Below are 20,784 nucleotides of genomic sequence, written 5' to 3'. Positions count from 1 at the left end.
TCTCTCTCTCTCTCTCTCTGTGTCTCTCTGTGTCTCTCTCTCTCTCTGTGTCTCTCTCTCTCTGTCTCTCTCTCTCCCTCCCTCTCCCTCCCTCCCTCCCTCTCCCTCCCACCCACCTGGCACCGGCGCAGGCCCCCGAATCTTTAGAGATGAGCGGGGAGATCCTCGGCTAAGGCACTACTCGCTCGAGTAATGTGCCTTAGTGAGTATACTCGCTCATCTCTAGTCTTAACCTTTTACAGGCTAAATTTTTTTAACAGAAGTGGTAAAATTTAGGCCACTAGAAAAAGTTGAAAAGAAATGAACCCATTTGGGAACATTGGCATGTAAGAGGTTAGTTTTTAAAAAGAGAGGACTGCCATGTTACTTTTTATGCAAGTTTCCTAATTTTACACACACTAGCAAATAATGTAACTGTTAACATATTATAAAGATTTGTGCGTTCATTGTATGTACGATTTTTCTGCAACCTAGGTGCGTTTTGGGTAACACGACCATCCTGGCGGAATTTGCAACGGATGAGGAGGTGAGCCGTTACCTTGCACAAGCTCAGCCGCCAACTCCCTCTGCTCCTGGCGCAGGCTGGCAGCCTTTGGAAGTGGGACAAAACCATCAGGCTGAACCGGTAGGACCAGCCCTTAACCTTTTCGGAGGGACCACAGGGCTGGGACAGTGGAGCAGTGGCGGTGGTGGTAATGACCTGCCAGGTGTATCTCTATGGGGTACTCCAAGCTACACATCCAGCCTGTGGGGGGTGCCCAGCACAGAGGACGCCCATCGGATGGGCAGCCCCGCCCCTTTACTACCCGGTGATCTATTGGGAGGAGGGACCGACTCAATATGAACTTTTGAACTTTCAACTCTGACCTCGTGACCTTTCAGAGCAGCAGCAGCACTAACTTGACCTTTTTTTTTTTGTTTTTTTGTTTGTTTTTTTCAAAACTTGCAATAAATACATTTTTTTTTAACTTAAGAGGAAAAAAAAATAAGAAAACAGAAAGTTAAATCAGGTGCGTTTAAGTTAAGACTCCTGATCGCCAATGTTACAAAAGCCTGCGGTCACTATCAAAGTGGTTGTGTTTTTAGTTAATTTTTTTTTCAGTTTTTTTCTTTTATTTTTTTTTTATCCTTTTTGTGCTTGCAATTTCCTTCCTCTCCCCCATTGAAGATCAGAAGAAAAGGGGGGAGAGAGAGGGTTCCTGAAAGAAATGGTCTGGGGGGAGGGAGATGTAGAAAATGAAAGAAAAACAAAAAAAGGACAAAAACACATATCAGTCTTGAAATACTTGAATAATGAAAGCCAATGTTGAAAGACAATGTGAATTCACAAAACCTACCATTTAAGAGTCATTTTGTGCTGGGGGGTTCAGAGTGGGGTGTTTTTGTTTTATTTTACATGGCATTTTGGGACTGCTGAAAACAAATTATGTTGGTGCAAAAGTTATTTTTTTGAACATGCAGGGAAGAGGGGTATTTAAAAAAAAATAAAAAATCTAAAAATAAAAATAACCAGTTTGCTGCCAGAGCGGGCTGTGACATGTTGCACATTAATGCACTAAAGTTCTCACTGGTAGCAAAGTGCTTTACCCATTAATAGAGCTGTTTGTTTTCAGGGTAAGTGAGTGAAATGCTCCTCTAACATGCATTTAACGAACATTTCAAGGTAAAACATGGCAACGTAAGCACCTATTTCTTTCCCAGCTTGGGATCGGGGAGGGGCGGGGGTTTGGCATGGCTGGCAAAGAAAACCAAATTGTATCATGCTCATCTTGTATTGTATACTGTGACAGTCATGCATTTTATTTTGTCTCCCCCTTTCACCTGGTTGCCCGTGCGGGCACAACTTCAGAGATTTAATGTAAATATCCAAGGTATTTTTTATGGTGTTTCTCCAAACATCTGCAACACACACTGCAGGAAAGACTGCCTGTCGGGGGAATAGGCTTTCAATTAGGTGATGAATACATAAAACATGCTCTCCCCCAACGTGTTAGGTTGTTTTTTGTGTTGGTTTAAACCCTTTCTGTTATTTTCCTGAGAATAATGCATTTTACAGTGCATTACGTCCACAGGATCCATATGTTTGCTGCCAGAGAGGCCTTCATTTTCTAGAGATTTTCTGGTGACAGAAGGGTCAATGTCTGAACTCTGATCTCTTATTGGTGGCACTTAGAATTTATAGTTCATTGTTGCCTCATGGATTCTTGGATGTCGGTGTCAAAATGCAATTCGAAGATGGCCAGCGGCACAGCGGACTTCCACAAATGCAAAGAACAGCACTTGGCACTCATCTATAGGGTAATTCTGCATTGGATTTCTGAGATGAACGTAAATGACAGCAATGCACAGAAATAGCTTATTATAGGTTTGGTTTACAAGCCTTCTGTAGTTGCTGCATATATTGCACTGCCAGTCTAGATACCTGTACTTAAACCGTCGCTTCTATTTCCACCTCCACTGGATGCCAGTAAAAAAAAAACACTCATGTGATTTCCAAATAATCCTTTTTACCACTGCAACATGCAAAGTTAATGCAAGTTAAATCTCCAGATAAAAAAACGCACCATTTGTCTAATGTTTTTCTTTTGAGGCCTGTAAAACTCATAAAATACAGAAATTCTTGAGGTGGTTCTACACCTTAGATAACTGTTCAGCTATTACCCCTAGCTTGGACAAGTGTGCACACATCCTCAATAGGAAGAAGGGGGTATAAGCAGCTGTCATTGGCAGCATGATCGGGCATGCTGAAATCCTACATGCCCCATCATTCTTGGGGGAGGCAGGGAGGGGACCCGCATACACAGTGAATGGTTGGCTGCTTCAGCTGATGTTTATCTCTTGTGTACGACCACCTTTACGACTGTATTGTGCACCCGGAGTGACAATTGTGTGCATTCTATTGAATACATTGGTTATGCATTAATACAGTTTTACAGGCAAAGGTAATACAATACCAGTTTGTATAATCTGCTGCTAAATATATTGCTCCTTTTTTATAACTTGTATCTGCATCTTTAAAAGTTTGTCATCATTTTATTATGAGTGTTATGGGGGGGTGAGGGGAGATATAATTCCATATTTGCGCAATTGTCATAAATTTTACAATAGAAATGTGCACTGGGTCCCATTGATGGTCTGAATTGTATTCGCTTTAAATATTTCAAGAGGTATCAAAAATGTTTAATCATTTCTTCTACAACTTTTACCCTAGTAAGTTCAGTCTGCCTTGAAGAGAACCTGTTACCAGACAGACCTCTATTACACTAACACTAATAAGTTAGTGGGTGCTGTTCCATTGAATGCAATCCGAGGCAGAAGCCATCATGGGCTGCTTATGCCACCGGCACCACAGTACTTGTGTTGCTGAACCCATGATCCGCTTTGGTGTCATGTTTGGCACATTTAGCTTGCTGTTATTGGCTAATAGCGAATAGATACCCTGTGTTGTCTGCTGACAGTCTCTTTAATGTATACATTACAATATGCTGTGTGCACTATGATCATGGATTTAACGATAAAAGTAAAATGTGGCGCATATCTGTAGAACGTCAGTCTCTTCTAAATTGCCGATGGTACCCATATACCTAAGGTATAGTCCTATTAAAGAAGAATCGCTATCGTGCCATGGTAGCACCCGTTTGCCGTGTACAATGTAAATGTTTCCTTGGCATTGCGATCAAATGGTTAACCATGTATTATTAATGCATACAGTATATATACATGATAAGGGTGTGTTTAAAAAGAAGGGCACCAGTTTATTAAAGGGGTTTCTGAGATTAGTGGTATATCTGGTAATGCAGTTCAGACCTGAGTTTAAACTGCAGTACCAGATATGGCCCCATGGACAAGAGCGGCGCTGTTTCTGAAAGACAAGGGGGAAAAAAGACCAATTATTGAATCTTCTATAACCCCTTTGAGTCATGTGTTGGCTCTTACCGATCATTGGAGATTCAGATACATACGTACTCTGTTCATACTGTTATCGTCTTACACTCAGATGCACTAATTATAACATATTGAAAACTGGCATTTTATTGGTTTAGTATTGACACACTTCTACTTTTTTTTTTTTTTAGCCTTTTTAACATCTCTTGTGCTGGACTAAGTTGTATACTTCACTGGTGGGTTGCTGCTTACATTTCGGTACCTTTCAAACAACAAAGTGTTTCAAGTTCTTTGCTCATTTTCTGCATTTGAAACAGAAGTGCGCGGCCGATGTCGTGTCTTTTTGTAGAAACTTCAGTTTGACGTCTTAATTCTTTAAGCACACTCCAAGCTGTATCCTCGTACCTGACAAGTGTGACGTTCCATTCCAGAAGGTGTTCATTGTGCCTCTATATAAGCTGCATATGCTGACCTCCATTTTGTCCAGATTGTCTTGTCGATACTTAACTGTAAATATAGAGAAGCGCTTGTTTGTAAATCTGGAGAAGCTGAAGACCTGAACTCCTTTTTTTTTTTTTTCTCCCAACAGAAATTAACATTTTACTTTGTTACGAAATGCAAAAGATGGTTTAAGTTCTTAAAAATAATAAAAAAATTGTCTCGACCATCAACTTTTATTATTTCTCATAATTGACTATATCCCAACCTCCCCACAGCAATAGGCTGGGTTCTTGCATGGTGGTCACGAAGCGGGCAAAAAGTCTGCTGGCATGCAATTTTACTGCAGATCAGTGCATTTTGCATATTGATTAATGCTATGTAATTTTGCTGCCATTAACAGTCTATTGGAAATACGTGCTGCTTTACAGTAAAACTGCAGTTTTTGGCTGCTCCTTGAGAACCCTGCTTTAGGCTTGTGGGGCTCATGACCATGCAGGCTTACTAATGACAGCTAGTTACCTTATGCCGGCTAGAATTGGAGAACTTTCTGACTGGTTTAGGACAGGTACATTATAGATCTCTTGCGGGAATATTCCAACCTATAGAGAACATGCCGTTAATATAGCAGTAAGAACAAGCTCAGTTGGTTACTTGTGTGGTAGACTTCTTCAACCAAGCAATGATCTTCATCAGCACTTATCCCTCTTTAATGCTTGACTTGCTGTTATAGCGTGACATTTCATCCCTTAAACAGTATTCTTCCATGAAGAATATTTTCCTGCTGGAGATTACATTGAGGTTCATTATATACCATCACCAACACATCTAGAAGGCGTCGGTGTGGTGGACCAAGTCAGTCTGAAGGCTACAGTGTTTTGATGGCTTGTAAATGAATGTTAGACCTGTTGACACAATGGTTGGCTCACCTGTGTATTGGGGATGAGTATACATAAAATGAAGGTACTGGATTCTCTGACTGGTCAGTATGGGCCTTATCTATGCATTTATCGTCGGCTGTTTAGTTAACGCTATAGCAATTATTATGATGCTGCTTGTCACTGTTGGTTGTGTTAACTATGCTCTGAGTATAAGGCCACTCTCACATGGCGGTATTTTGTTCAGTATTTGTAAGCCAAAACCAGGAACTGAGAATAAACGAAAAAAAATTGTAATAGAAAGCCATGTACCTCTGCATTTTAGGCCCGTTACTGGTAACTACAGATGCAAAATACTGCCAAGTGACAGAGGCCGAAGACTGGAGGAGGAGAATGTCGTTTTCTTCACTTGTTTTTGTGGTGTGTTTTTGGCAACTTATTTGTGTGTAACATTGTGTTCATATTCATGTTTTTGGGAAAACCATGGCTCCCAACATACATATTCCAACATGGAGAATATATGCAGCAGTGAGTGGTCTGCAGTCAACAAGCCGTTCGCCATGATTTCTTAGCATGTCTTATTGCTTACTATGGGTTAGTTCACCTTTATGCACTTACGCTAGTAAATGGCATCCAGGGCCACATAGACAGTGGGAATATGTGTTTGCTTAAAATAACATGGTCATCTTTGCTGAGAGTTTTGGGGGGGGAAATCGCTATTGCTAGGACAGCGCTATACTGTAGGATGCTACGCAGTGTCATCTGATGGAGCTGCTATCAATACAACTTGCAGTATATTAGTGTAAAGGATGACCTGTCCACAGATCTACGTGATCAGCTCTACGTTGCTCTTCAGTTCACACCTGTGCATTTTACCATTGCGCCATTTCATCTCCCATGGACTGTCATTGATTAATCTACTGGTTTGAGCCCTCACCTATATTCATGCTCTGAACTGTTCCTGAGCACTTCTGAGGTTGAAAATGGTTTTGTGTTCACTGTTTATGAAAAGAATTATACCCTTTTTGAAAACCTATACATGTATTTCTGCCTGATGCCCATTAGCTAACCTCTGTATAACTTAATATTAATCCAGAACATTTCAACCATTCCTGACAAGTAAATACCTAGAGTGATATATAACTACTATAACCGCCTTTTGGTTTTAGCCCCATTTCCAGTCTTTTTTGTTTTTACGTGTCCATGTTAGATTTTAATTGTGGTTTGAACACATCGCTCTGAATACCATTTGTTTCTTTTAAAGAGATATTTCCATCGAGTAATATACCATAATGTCATGATCGGTGGGGGTCCAGACTCTGGGACTTTGCTTTGATATTATAACGAATGGAAGGATATCCCTTCAGCAGTACTTCCGCTCGGCTCCTAGGAAGCCGCTGTTAAGGGAACTGCAACATGGCTATATTCAGGAGAATCGGTCGTGTTGTATTAAGAAACTCTTAATGAGAATCATTGGGGCCTCCTCATGGGCATCCCAGCTCTGATATAACGCACAGCTGTCTACTGAAATTATGGGAGCTATGAAAACCTACAAATGCTCCCATCACTGAGACTTCCACTGATGTAACGCTAATGTGTTGTCTCATTGAAATGTTATCTGAAAACCTCTTTAAAGGGTTGTCCGCGGATGGGACAACATTCCCCCGATAGTTGCAATTGTGTGAAGAAGAAAAAAAAAAAGCAGTACTTGCCACTCCTCTGCTACGTGGATCCAGCGTTGTAGCCCCTCCGTAAACACCTTCCGGTGATTGATGTGGGAGATATCCTCACAGGAAGTCACTTGACTCCTGCAGCATCATTACCCAGCATCTGTGCTCATATTCTGGGTGCCATGATTCTGGAGTTCAGAATAGAGACCCTGTAGCCTCTGATTGGTTGTAACCATCGGGTGACTTCCTGTGGCAACCTCTTCCACAACAATCACCTAGAGAACGACAACACTGGGGCTACAGCATCCCCATAGCAGAAGAGTGGTAAGTATAGCTCTTTGTTATTTTAATGCAGTTGCAGCTATCTGGGTATGTTGTCAACCCATTGACAGAAACAAGGATAGTTTGGAAAACAGTTGAGCAGAAGAAGGTATAAAAGCCGTTAAAATCCAGTCGATGGTATTTTCTATCTCACAATAATACTTTCTCTAAAATTTTTAGAGGACCCTGCCAGCTCTCCTGACGTGTGTTTTAGTAAATAACATATGAATAAATTCTCCCTTTTCAACAAGGTATCTCCTAACACAGTCCTGACTGTCAGCAGTGATTAGACCATGTCTGACTATGTAGCTCAGGAATGCTATCTTTTCTCCTTAGGGAGAGCACCTAGAAGGTGAGTGAGTGAGGAGACTTATACGGCCATTCATGCTCCTCTGGGTAACATGCAAATAAGAGAGATGGAACAGTACCTGACTATGTAGTAACATGCCTCATTGACAATGAGGTTAGTCTAACTACTAAAACATTTCCAGGAGGATTAACAAAGAAATCGCACAATTCAAAGAATTATTATTTTATGTGGTATGCAAGTATTTACTAAAACGTTGATGTCTAGCGAGCAAAGAAGTCTTCACATCACGCAGTAAAGAGGGAAAAAGACTTGGCGGCGGCAGCAGAAGTTGTCTTTTAACCAACTTTATTTTGAATCTACTTCTGATGAAGACTGTATCTCCGCTTTTCTTGTGGCGGGCCATCCTAGTATCCTGTTTACAATGTCGCAGCATTATCATTTCCACTATTTAGTACTCTTCACGGCACATAGCAACACTCTCACCTTGTGCCCAACATGCCCTAAAGCCCATTGACATTTGTGCGCTGTACATCAACGTAAAAGGCTGCATCTTTCCAGCAGAAAGTTACATTTACTTTTTCTATGTGCTGCTAATTGTCCTTGTATATTTTGTTGTTTAAAAGAATCTTATTAGTTATATATTATACATTTAAAGGGACAGTATACTCTGTTTATAGCTATTGCGTCTCCTCTCTTTGTAATCATACAAAATCCCTTTTGCATTTTGAGATCTATATTGTTCATCAAAGTCATGTCTTGATGTTGTGGTGGAGAAGGGTTGGATTCTACCAGACACGTCCTGAACACATTGGAGGCAACCATTAGCACAAACGATACTCGGGAAGATCTTTAATGACTTTATTCAACCATAAAGGTTCCTCTTGAAATATTAGTATTCTTGTGCGAACTGATTGACTCCACTGTTTATATGTGCAGGATGCACTTTATTATGGCGAATACCTCTTTATGTGGATAAACATTGTAGACCTAGTTTTACCCTTCTTTTATAATCTGTATTTGACTTTTTTTAGGGGATTTTGTTTGTTCCCCAGCTGAAATGTGCAGAATTCAGGGAAACATAAAATATCTGTACCACTTAAAACTTACCCTTGTGGCTGTAAACGTTGATGTCATTAACAGGGATGTTATTATGAAGGTGTTGTGAGAACGCTGCACTGTAAATGATACAAGTTAACCTTTACTTGTCGACAAATAAAAGGTGCTTGTTAATAAAGGATTACATTTACCCTTCTATACTTGGAATGGTGCTGCCTGCATGTATACTGTGAGCAATTTCCACATTTCTCTCTGCTGTAACTTTAGTGATTTACAGCTTCAACATGGTGCAAACTACATACTTTTTGAAGCTTTTTTTTTTTTTTTCCTACTATATTTTAGTAGTACCTCTTAAAAATGATTACAATTGGGGCAAACAAAATAGTGGAGTTACTTGTGGCATCCAGTCTGAGTCAGCAACACCACTGGATACACAACTTCCCCTCCATGAACATCTTAGGGTGCATTCACACAGGAGAGAAAGTGAGACTCTCAAAACCTGCATGGAAATGCAAACTATTATTTGCAATGGGTATATTTGCATGAGCGATTTTTCTCTTGCAGTAATGCTGCCAAATTGTAAAAACTGCTGCATGCTCTATTTTCATGCAAATCTACATATTCTTGTGCGAGATGTGCGGCCTCCCTTGGATCACACAGCACACAGACTGGAGTGATGTGAGTTCTTGGATGTGACTCGCAGCCGCCTGTGTGAGTGCAGCCTTGGTGTTTTTGAAGGTTGAATTTTCACCCAGTTCCTAAAGAAAACAGCTTGAGTGTTTTTATAGATGAAAGTATTTCCAGGTTTAGGGCGTATTGAGATACTATCAATGCTGTGGTGCGGTTTATGGAAATCTGTGATGCTTAATTTGCTGAAGAGCGGAACAATTTGTATACTGTGACGCTATCTGTGTGCATCGGAAACAATGGAGCAAAAACCAATGACCATCTGTTTTGGTACTTAAGTTGTGTTGGCCATTATTGTGCTCTGTTATTTCTTAAGTTTGTCAAGCATTTTGGCTTCCATTCATGACAGAACGATGATGGCTATTCCAGATTTCTTTTCTCCAACGGGCCCTATAGACTTAATTTGGGGGTTATTAATTTTAGGTATTTTTGATGGCAAGTATAGCACTGTAGGCTGTAGTAATTCTTGCCCCCCTCCCGCTCTAGTGAATTAAAATCACGTACGCTGTCAATGCCAAAAGTTGCCTAATCTTTACCTAAACTCCTCTTCGTGTGTTCACACCTTGCAACTTAGACTACTTTCACACTGTGTATAAGTACACAATCCCACATATGCACAGGAAAGCTCCTGAAAACCTAGACCTCCATTCACCTGCTGACCCCAATTTTGGCCTTTTTCAGATGGTTTCTGTGTTCTTGGGTTTTTTTCTGCATGGAATAGTACAGACGTCTGCTGCTTCTTGCAGAGGCATTTAGTAAAAAAAGTATACAGTGTTGTATACGGGTTTTACAGTGTCGGGCTATGGGCCAAAGATGCTTTTAAAGGGGTTAGCCACCTTACAAATAATATAAGACGCACTTTGTAAATGTGATTGAGTAACCTATGTACTTTTTTTTATTCTTGCTGTTCTGTTCTTGATGAATTTGTGAAGCACTGCCCCCTTGTCCCATCCTTATTGCTCTTCATTTCTAAAATGACTGACTATGTAGGGGCATGTGCCTGTAGACAGCTTGGCCTCCTCCTCTGTGTCTGCATGCTGTGCATTACTATGAAGAATGGTCAGAGTGAAGTCTATGGCCACATGCCTGTCCATATTCGGCCATCTTATGGACGGGTGAACAATGGGGATTGGATGAGGGGGTGGGGCTTAACAGATTAATCAGAGCAGAGTAGCCAATCCCTTAAGGTGGTATCCGTTAAAAGCATAAACATCCGAGGTATCCGCCATAGACCTGGCCAAAACTTGGCTGCACAGAAGGAAACTATGTGAGAAGCTTTACAATTCTCATTTTAATGTACATAAAAAGTGTACTGTGAGATCAAGGTCTAATAATATGCCTGAAAAATACATTTAATTTAGATACATGCAAGTCATTTTTGGATATCATTAAGACTGACGTTTTTATATATATACTTTAGAAAACTTAAAGAAGGATATTGTCCTTTTTAATTTCATCAAACATTGATATGAAAGTGTTATTTTAAAGGGGTTCTCCCACTTCTAGCTGTTTAACTTCAGGAAGCAGACTATTCCATACATTGCACTGTGGCCGTGGTTGGTATTCCATGCTGAGTCCTATTGAAGTGAATGGGTGTCAGCCTGCAGTACTAACCCAGGCCACTGTGCAATGTATGGAGCTGCCTGCTTCCTGCATCAAAACTGCTAGAAATGGAACTGTCCCTGTAACTCCAGAGAGAAGTGTGTGTGTGTGTTACATAATGTTGTCCTGTTTCTTAAAGAGAACATGTCATTCCTCCTCTCTTCCTCGATGAGGATGGGAAACCTCCAAATCACTACGGATTGCTTGACAGAATTCATAGAATGAGAGGAGACACCTTATGGGCTCATTTACATGCGTGATAAGCAGTTTTCTGGACACATGCCCAATTAGCACTACTTGTAGATGCCTTACTTTTGTCCACTTGATTCCATCTTCATTTTTTCACTCTTTGCATTACAGATTTTCTCAAATTGACTTTTTTTTTTACTTTTGAGATCCATCTTTGAACCTCGAGCTCCTAGAACCAAATCCAAATATCTGTTTAAATGTGATTGCCTTTCTGAATAAAATAACACAACATTGGGTACCAGTAGATTTTAAGAATTAATGGTTTATCGTCAGGATAGGCCTTCAATACCTGATTGGTGGGGATCTAACTTCTAGCAACCCCGTCAGTCATGTATTTGAATGGGCCGTGCACTCATGTGAGCGCTGCAGCCTTTTCAATGTCTACATCTGAGGATGATCATAATGAGTCAGACTTTTTCATAGTGGCATTTCTTGAATACTGTAGCCTTGTCCCATTAAAATAATTGGGACTTGGAACCAGAATTCAGAGTTAGCGCTATGAAAAGTATGGTATTCTAAGTACAAACAGGATAATTCTCAGATGTAAACAGTGAAGAGGCTGCAGCGCACACAAGCTGGTCAACAGCATAGGGAGATAGGCTTCCACCAATCAGGTATTGGTGACCAGAGGATAGGCCATTAATTGTTAAAACCTGTATACCTTGTTTGAAGGGGGCAAAACAAAAGCAAAAAGTGTACAAATGGCTGAAAAGGATTAATGCCCAGACAGCTGATATGCATCTTTATTGTACACGCAGCAAAACCATTAACAGGGTTTCCTAGGGGGCTTTCTCTTTCTGACATTATACAATAGCGCCTTCTGCTGGCTAGAGCCAGTACTGCAGTATGGGACATGCTGGAGAGGCCCCGACAACAGAGCGGCCAGTAATATACAGTAAGAATACCCTGCCGGACGTATTCCGACATTGGAGCTGTACAGGCTTCAATCAGAATGTCTTTAGACATCAGACAGTGGATTGGAAAGGGTTAAAAATCAGACCTAGAAGTGCTAGAAAATATGCGCAGCTTCTATCTCCTGTTCCCATAGATGATACACATGGCATAGTCTATATCAGGTTCTCTCTCTCCCCCCTTACCTCCCTACCCATTCAAAGAAGCTGATGATGCTATATCCTGGATCTATTCTGCTTTGAGACATTGTTTGTTGATGATACAATGTTTCATCTTGTAGTACATAACGAATGCAAGTTTTATGCTTGATTTAGTTCTTTGATACCCTATGATTTTTTGAATGTTTTTATAAGCACCTTAAGTTACATTGGCTATGCTATGTGTTATCTGTGGGGATAGGAGGTAGAAGTTGCGCATATTTTGTAGCACATCTACAGTCGGTCTGGTTTTTAATTGTTTATAATAGTTTTGTGTACAATAAGGATGATTTTTTTATACCCTGTATGTGGACCTTCCTTTTGGCTGTTTCCACACTTTTATTCTGTTTTGTTCTAGACTATACTAGCTTGTGGCCACTATTATAATAAATGTAGTTCAGGCTGCATTTTTCCCCTTTAAAGGGGGTTGCCCTGAATTTAAAAAAAAAGTTTTTTTAAAAATATTGCTGTGGTCTGTTCTCCATGGGTTATTTCTGGTATTGCAGGCCAGTCCTATTCACTTGAATGACACATAGCTGCAATACCAGACGTCTTCTATGGATAACAGCCCCCTTTTAAGCATATTGAGAGCAGACAAGGAATCCCATGATAGGATTTCTGCTGAACAGTACATAGCTGAGAATAGTAATACGATGTATATACACATTTGCATATCAACGTACAATGTAATACACTTATTAATGTTACGCATGTATGCTATTCTATACTTTGCTCTTGTATTAATTGTATCGTTTATATAAAGTTTTTATTTCTTTTTCACCCAGTGATGTCCTATATACACTGTTAAGGCCAACACTTAAAGGGGTTGCCCAGTTGTAAAATCCTGTTGGCCTATTCTCAGGCTAGATTAGTAGTAGATGGGCAGGGATCCGTTGCCTGGGTCCCTGCCGATCAGCTGTGCGCTCAGGAAGCAGACAGTTCCATTCCCACTGCACTGGTCTAGCTTTGTATTGCAGGCAAAGTTCTCTTTGAAATTAATGGTATATTGGCCCGCAATACCCCGAAAGGCCACTGCAATGGGAACGGAACTGTCTGCATCCTGCAGAAATTAGCTCAGTGCACAAGCACATCAGCCTGGTGAACATCTGATCGGCGGAGTCCCAGGTTATAGACCCCCCACCGATCTATTGAGCTATCCTGAGGATAAGCCAGCAGTAGTGTGCAACTGGACAAACTTTAATAGACACTCGTTTCTTTTTATGGAATCTCTGGCTGCTTCATAATTGTATGTAAAATAGTATAAGATTTATTTTGACCCTTTTATATGAATCTTCCAAAGCAGTTGATAAAATGTATCTACTGCTGGACTTCTTGTTCCATTTTAGGCTTCTACTGAGTAAGTGCAAACCTGCATTGACTGTCCTTTTAAACTGTAAGTTCACCTTTTGCTGATGTATATGAGGTTAAGCAACTGTTTATGCTTGACTGACCATGAGGTTCATGTCTTATATAGGCTGTTCACATTCACTGAAATGCATTCTGAACTATGTTGGCTAATGGAATTGATGCTGAGCTCCTATAGTGGAGCTCCTACGTTGGAAGATCTAGTTTCTATATAACACTTGAGAAAAAACTTCTCTTATGAGATGGCATATAAGCATAGTGAGCACTGTAGCTGCTGTGAGATTAGATAGAAGAACCCTGAAGACTTCTCAGTGCTTCTCTGGTTGTGAACAGTTTGTAAAATTATACAGTAATTACTCATATGTAACAATAGAACAAAATGTAAAAAGCTGGCCGTACACCAGAGGGGACAGTTCTTTTACCCTATAGCATTACAATACATATACCATGAACAAAAACCATCGGATGTAAAATTGAAACATCCTTGTGTTCCTTTAATGGTGTATGCTCCTCTTCAGATTACAACTAACTACTATTTGTAAAATCTGACATGGCATATTATTAACATAAGGGCCGCAATCTACTGGATGAGAGAAAGTAACGATTAATGGCATTTCTGGATCGAGAGGTAATCTCCGGTCTTTGACCAGCTTTAGATGTCAAAAAGTGGAGTAACACAAATTTTCTTTAGAGCTTTGTGCGTGAGTGCTATGAAATGACTGGTCTAAAAGTGTTGACTTCTGAACGTGTAGAAGGAAAGTAATGGATAGACTGTTGGTAACAATTTGGTAGAGCAGTGGTATAAAGTAGAGTAAGTACCATAAATATTATTTCATTGATGTCTAATTGATCTTCAATTATTTTAATCGTTTTTTTTCCTTTTAGAGCTTTTAGGCAATGTGCTTAATGCATATTTCTGATGTAATTTGGTGATGTGGTTTCCATTGATTGGCTGGCAGGTTATCAAACTTGGGAGTTTCTTCACCTCTGTGATGAGCAAACTGTAGTATTTCAGAAGTTCCTGGATGTTGCACCTCCTCATTTTAGCAATGCATCCAGATAGGTTACAGGTTCATTGCTGTTTCATAATCGGAAAGGCAAACAAACAGAAAATGCATACTAAAGCGCCATTGATGTGTGTTTAAAAAAAATCAGTTCTTGAATTTCTCCATTTTTGTTCTGAGTTACCGGATTTTGACCTAACTGGCCTTTTGTTCTAATATTTTAACTATAATACGACTTTGTCCCTGTACGCCGTACCTCATTGATCTCATTGAACAACTTGGCCTCGTGACAACTAATCAGAGTCTTAGCTTTCATTTTTTCTCTCACTGGTAAGATTCTGCATAGAGGAAGTGTTGCCATGAAAACTCCTCATTTTATACATCCTTTTAATATATGTCCTCTGGTCATTTTAATTTAAGGACAACAGGTTTAATGAGATCCAGCATGTTATGTTTTTCGATTACAGCTAAGCAAATGTCCACCACTGTCTGAGTTTTTCTTGTAGCCTCTTGATTATTAGTATTTTGAGGTTGACTTGCTACATTTACATAGTGAAGCTGAACACGGAGCATGAGATTGTGGGCAATCAGTTCACCAGCATCATCACTGATGGCCTGTGTGATTGTATTTGGGAGCAGGGTGGTGCCTACTTTGTGAATGCAGCAGTTGTACCTTTTAGGAGGAAGACTGGCATCAGAATAAAAGATGTGTAGAGTAAAATTGTAAGCTGCCAGTTATTTGTAGCGTCACTTTATGGTCCAAAAAGTGTCTTTGCTGCTATGGTTGGCCATGGGTGTGTTTTAGAGTTGTTGGTAAAGAAGTTTCTGAATACTTGGCAACAAATAATGGCTGTATTTACCTCATTCCAAATTGTTTACAGATCTGATGCATCTTTAAGCGGTGCTACTCCTCCAGTAACTGGTGTACAAGCTTTATTCTGTCCTGGTGGTGTTACACAAATGTAGAAGCAAATGTGCCATGGGGAGGATATCACCTCTCATTACCTCCTAAGCAGTGATGAAGGCATTGCATCTTCCATTGATGCCTGTAAGGATTTGTTTTCTCCATATTTCAGTTAGAAACAGGTTCCTTGCATTATATAAGCCATGCACCTGTTTTCATGCTCATTATATGAAGGTGATTAATCCCCGCATTTGGTCTGCAGTTATGCGAATTGAGTGCACATCAGTTTCATGCTGTAGCTTCTTGGCAATCTTATATTTTTTTTGTACTCATAAAGTTTTTCCAACTTTTTATTATCCTGGGTAAATGCCATAAATGTGAAACATGTAGGGTCCCATCTATCAAGACAACAGGCGGTAGCCGATGGCTCAGTGAACAGATTGTCTCTACTGAAATTTATGGGCAGCGAGAAATAAAGTGGAGCACCCCTAACACATGTCAATTTTGTAAATGTCCTAGAATTTGCCTTTTTAAGGCTACATATGCAAATTTAAACTGTCCTGTATCTTAATGTATAGCACCTGATTATATTTGTTCCCCCTCTATGGACACTTAACTTGATGGGCATTTGGAATCACACTACCTGCGCCCAACCATAACCAGTGCAACATCAATGAATTAACACACAGTAATACGCACTGCTATTTTAGGCTGCCTAGATTTTCTTTTTCAGTCAGTGTTTTAGAAATATGAGAAAAGCACAGATTTCCAAATACACAATACTAAAGTTTACTTGTGGGGGGTGTTACCTGAATGAAAAACTTAAGTTAAAAAAAGGTTCCCAGATTGTATGACACTTGGTAGCCCTATTACTAATCATGGAAGAATATTACAGGATCTTTTTATGGCAAAAAAAACTTGTTTGTAAAATGGCAAATTATTTGTATTATGCCTAATTTTGTAAAAACATCAGTTAAGAAATTTATGCAAGGATTACATTCTGAGATTAAACTTATTTTTATAAGCAAGTGAAGAAGAAAAAATTTAACTGATTGCTGATCTAAAATTTTGCATTAAGGCTGGAGCTACATGGCTGTAGCATTCAGGCAATGTGTCAAGTGTTCCCATGAGTTGCTGTGTTGACATACAGAACTTCTATTTCGTTATCCTGCATGATAGTGCCGCAGCAGAACGCCTGTACGTGTAATGATCGCAGCACAATGCTATTTTCGTGGACAGCATTGCAAAACTTGTGTGTGGTATAGCGGTACGAATGTTGGACATGTATCCCTAGCCTAACTACTGTGAATATTTTTTGCTAATACAAAATTTGGTAATCAGTTTGATCTACAGAAAGTACCTCTGCGGGATGTGTATCTAAAGTTACATTTCAAAATTTGCATACAATTTTGCCAAAATTATAATAAGGCATTTCAAAGCAATTGTTAGGATTTTATCACACCGAACGCTATTGAAATTTGATAGCTTATCAAAAAAATGCACTAACATTATTTTTGTAACATTGCACCAATAAGAAGATGCCGAGCTGTGAACTAAATTCAGATTGACAAGGAAGGGAACAATATTAAAGATTACAGAAAATAAATTCCTCCGCATTTAAGAGGGGAAACATGTTTCGTATATTGTGTAATTGTGTTACTTGGACTTTTCTCAGCTAACCAAAATAAGCAAAAAATAAAATAAAACAAAAAAAAAGATGTATGTGTATTGTTATGAAGTCCTGTTGTAACGTTTTACTTATCAGGCTCCAGGTAAAGGCCGCGTTATTCTCTTGTTTGTCTGTTGCTGGTCCGTAATCCCAGGACTTAATGTTTTAACAAACCGCCACGTTCCATTTCCAGCCATTTTTTAAATAAGGGGCATTTAGTGTTAGGTCATAGCCGATCTTGAAAGGTATCGCTTATTTTCAAACCTGGTGTGGTGTTTTTATATAATCTTTAGTATGTCGCTGACGTTCCACCATGTTTTCGAATAAGCCTTTTCGTGCTGTTTTAAGAAGGCTGCTCTTCCGTCATGCTTTGGAATTTCTGTAACCATTTACAGCCTTATAGAACTGCAAAATAGTTAGTTATATCCTTCATCATGTGGGTTGGGGACTGGAATTTAACTGACTGTCCATTGTTTACAATCCATAAATGTGCATCAGGTCAGCGCCATCCCTCCCCTATCCTTTATAAGTATGTGCCCCCTTTCCTTCCTGCTGTTGCCAAAGGTAGCATGTCAATGGAAGCTTTTCATTCAGTTAACTGGTTTTTGACCTTTTATATGTTTGAGCTCTTAGTGCTGGATGTTAGTTCTCAGACCAAATGTATCATGAAACCTGCATAGATGCTTGGACGTTGAAATAGTGAAGTCTTTAACCGAAGAGTCATCTAAAAAATGTCTTAATTTTCAAGATTTAACATATATATTAAACATAACTGAAACACATAAGAAATTCCATCTGTTGCAGGTTTTATTTGCTTTTTTTATGTTTACTAGGCTACAGTTCTACTTCCCATCATCTGTCATGTGGTTCTTGAGTTCTAGGGGGATATGGACTAGGTTTGAGGAAACATGGGTCAGCTGCAATAGATAAGAGAAAGGTGATGTCAAATAGAAGATTGACACCGTTACTCCTGCTAGCTCTCTTCAGTGTACACGTATGCAGTGCCTCTTATTAGGGTTGAGCAATAGACTCAGTTAAGCCGCCTCCAAGAGGTTACAGTAAAGGTGTCTTGCACATATATTGCTGATACAAAAGTAATGCAAAATACCTGGTCAGAATATGTTTTCATCCTTCTTTTTACTTTCGTGTTTTTGTCATTATATTATGCTGCCTGTTAAGAATATTTGAGCCTTTTGGCAGTGAAAGATTTGCAGATTTCTAGATTTCAGTGTTTTGTTCTAAACCATACTTGAATATGCTCTGCTCTGTCTTGCAAAGCATTATGGGTCTTAATTGGTAAGCATTGGCCAGACCTGAAACTCCTTCCAGGTTCTCTGCGTGACCATATATCAGTTCTATTCTTTGTGCGCAGTGCTTAACAAACATGATCCATAGCTACATTTTTGCTTCCGAACGTCTGATCTAGAGAAGCTGTATGAAATGCCCAGCAAGTGTCCTGCGCAGGTAAAGGGAAAAATCTAAGGTCCTTTTTGAAACTCTGTCCATAAACATGAAGTATGTATGTTTTTATCAGATATCAGAAACGTCTGATCTCACACTATGGTCCATAAAGCTAGAGCTATACTACTATATTATGCAGACCGCAAAATCAGCAACTTTAATGTTGCCAAAGCAACAGGACAACCCTCCACTGTTTTTAGGTTTCTCAGGACATGACTGTCGGATAAAAATGAAATATATTGTGCTCTTAGGAATCGGGATAGTGTCTGTTCTGAAACCTGCTTGATAGGCAAACATGATGGGCAGCTGCAGTCAATGCCGTCACCCGATTGGCAAGTGCAGCCATTTTTCATCAGCTGGCCACACACATCAGATAATTGTGTGAGGGTAGACTGATTGTTCCCCAGTCTTTGCCATTGAGAAAACACGAATGGGCATTTTCGAGTATGCCTGTTCCTTAGCTTTTGGGGAGCCGGAGGGGTCTTCTACCTGCTGATCTCTCTATGGCATTAAACGTGCATGCTCAGCCAATCCAAGCAAGCATTTTTATGGGAGAGTCAGAGGCTGAATGATGCCTCTATTTAAAGTGTGTTCGACCAGCTTTAGACACTGTTAATAGAACACTGCTCAGCAAGTGAACTGAATGGAAAATTGTTATAATCGAGATGAGGGGTTTGTGTATGTGCTACTATGGAAATTGGAAACACTATGGGCTATATCATGAAATCCAATTGTTTTCTTGATTTACCTTAACTGGTTATGCCAAATCTTGGCCAGATAAAGTCTTGACAAAATCAGGTTCTTCAACATCATCTAACTTCCTCAGGCTAAATAGTTGGGTGTACCATTATTGTTTTCTCACCTTTGTAATCTTTTCTTGTTTAGCCTCCAGTTCCAGTAATCACATTTCAGCATATCCATCTAGCACATTGCCCCCTCTGTTTTTTGTATTTTTTTCCTGTAGACCATGTTTTAAATCTTATGTAGTATTGTGGTACTTACAAGAAGGAAATTTTATGTTTGTCAATTCCTGCAAGCTAAAATGTTTAACTCTATAAGTTGTGTATAAGCTGAGACTGTAGTTATTATTTTACAATTCTTTGTGTTTTGCAGCAGCTGGTACTGTATCATTACATATGACTCAGAGACAAAAACCCAAATTATTGGGGATTGGGTGGGGTTGCCAGGATTTTTCTGGATGCTTTTTGGTTAATGTCTGTGTAACTTCTCAAAATACCTGTCAGATGTTATATATTTATCCATTCTCTACCAGCAAATCCTCATACAAAGGGCGAGTCTGGTAGAAAAGGGATTTACATGTGGAGTCTTCTGAAAACTGAGGGTTTTTTTTTTTGTTTAACTTTTCAAAGGGGACAAATGTGGGAGCTTTTAACAAGTTTTTTTTCTTGTTTTAAAAAAACATTTGATTGTATTATGTGCAACTTTGTTGCTTCACATTATAACTACGACAAGATATTTTTTGGGGGGGTTCTTGGAATACAAAGTCTATTAAAATGTGTTTGGCTGCTAAAGCATTAATTAATTTGGCTCCTGTCATTTCTTTCTTTATTAATATGGCTGCGTTTGATATAATATATTTTATTTTACTCAATGTATTTCAGCCTGCAGCAAAGCTTCATGCGGATGACTATTGTATGATTATGTACTGTACTTCGATATGCCAATTGGTTCATACACATGTTCCATCAGAAACCTGTTCCAGCAGTGTTTTTCCCCAGGAGATTTGCTTCTAACAGAGTATATTTATAATACTTTGCTGAATGGTTGCACAATGTGCTTACATGCGGCTCCGATGAGGCTCCATGCACACCGCTGTGTCAGTAAATCGCTGTATATGGCTTGGCATACCAATGTGTGGGTGGCAAGAAACTAACAATTGCTTTTCAGTGGTCACCACTTCTCAAGCCAATTCAAACATTGCCTTAGAATGTTAACCCCTTAATGCTACAGGACCTACATTTACATCCTGCAGGTTCGAGGGATGTATGGAGGGGGATGGCAACAGCTCCCGATAAACCATGCCACTGAGCAAAGCTGTTAACCCTTTAAATACCTCAATCGATGTTCAGGGGTCTCTCACTGTACCCTGCAATAAGATCACGGGTTGCCGTGGTAGCCAGGGGCCTTCTGAAAGGCCTCAGGCCTGCCATGACAG

General features: G+C 39.6%; 1 protein-coding gene across 2 annotated transcripts in view; it reads left to right on the top strand.

The window, feature by feature from the left end:
* TNRC6B (trinucleotide repeat containing adaptor 6B) overlaps positions 1-20,151 on the top strand; it is a 117,184-nt gene extending 97,033 nt beyond the window's left edge. For both annotated transcript variants that reach the window (XM_066596244.1, XM_066596243.1), the window contains exon 23: positions 475-20,151. In XM_066596244.1, the coding sequence (XP_066452341.1) occupies positions 475-844 (370 nt within the window). In that variant the 3' untranslated portion in view covers positions 845-20,151. The remainder of the gene's footprint in view (positions 1-474) is intronic.
* Positions 20,152-20,784: the final 633 nt, after the last annotated feature.

The sequence above is a fragment of the Eleutherodactylus coqui genome, chromosome 3 (assembly GCF_035609145.1).
Source record: "Eleutherodactylus coqui strain aEleCoq1 chromosome 3, aEleCoq1.hap1, whole genome shotgun sequence".
NCBI classification, from domain to species: domain Eukaryota; kingdom Metazoa; phylum Chordata; class Amphibia; order Anura; family Eleutherodactylidae; genus Eleutherodactylus; species Eleutherodactylus coqui.
Note: the sequence above shows the minus strand (reverse complement) of the source record. Positions and strands in the feature narration are given on the sequence as shown.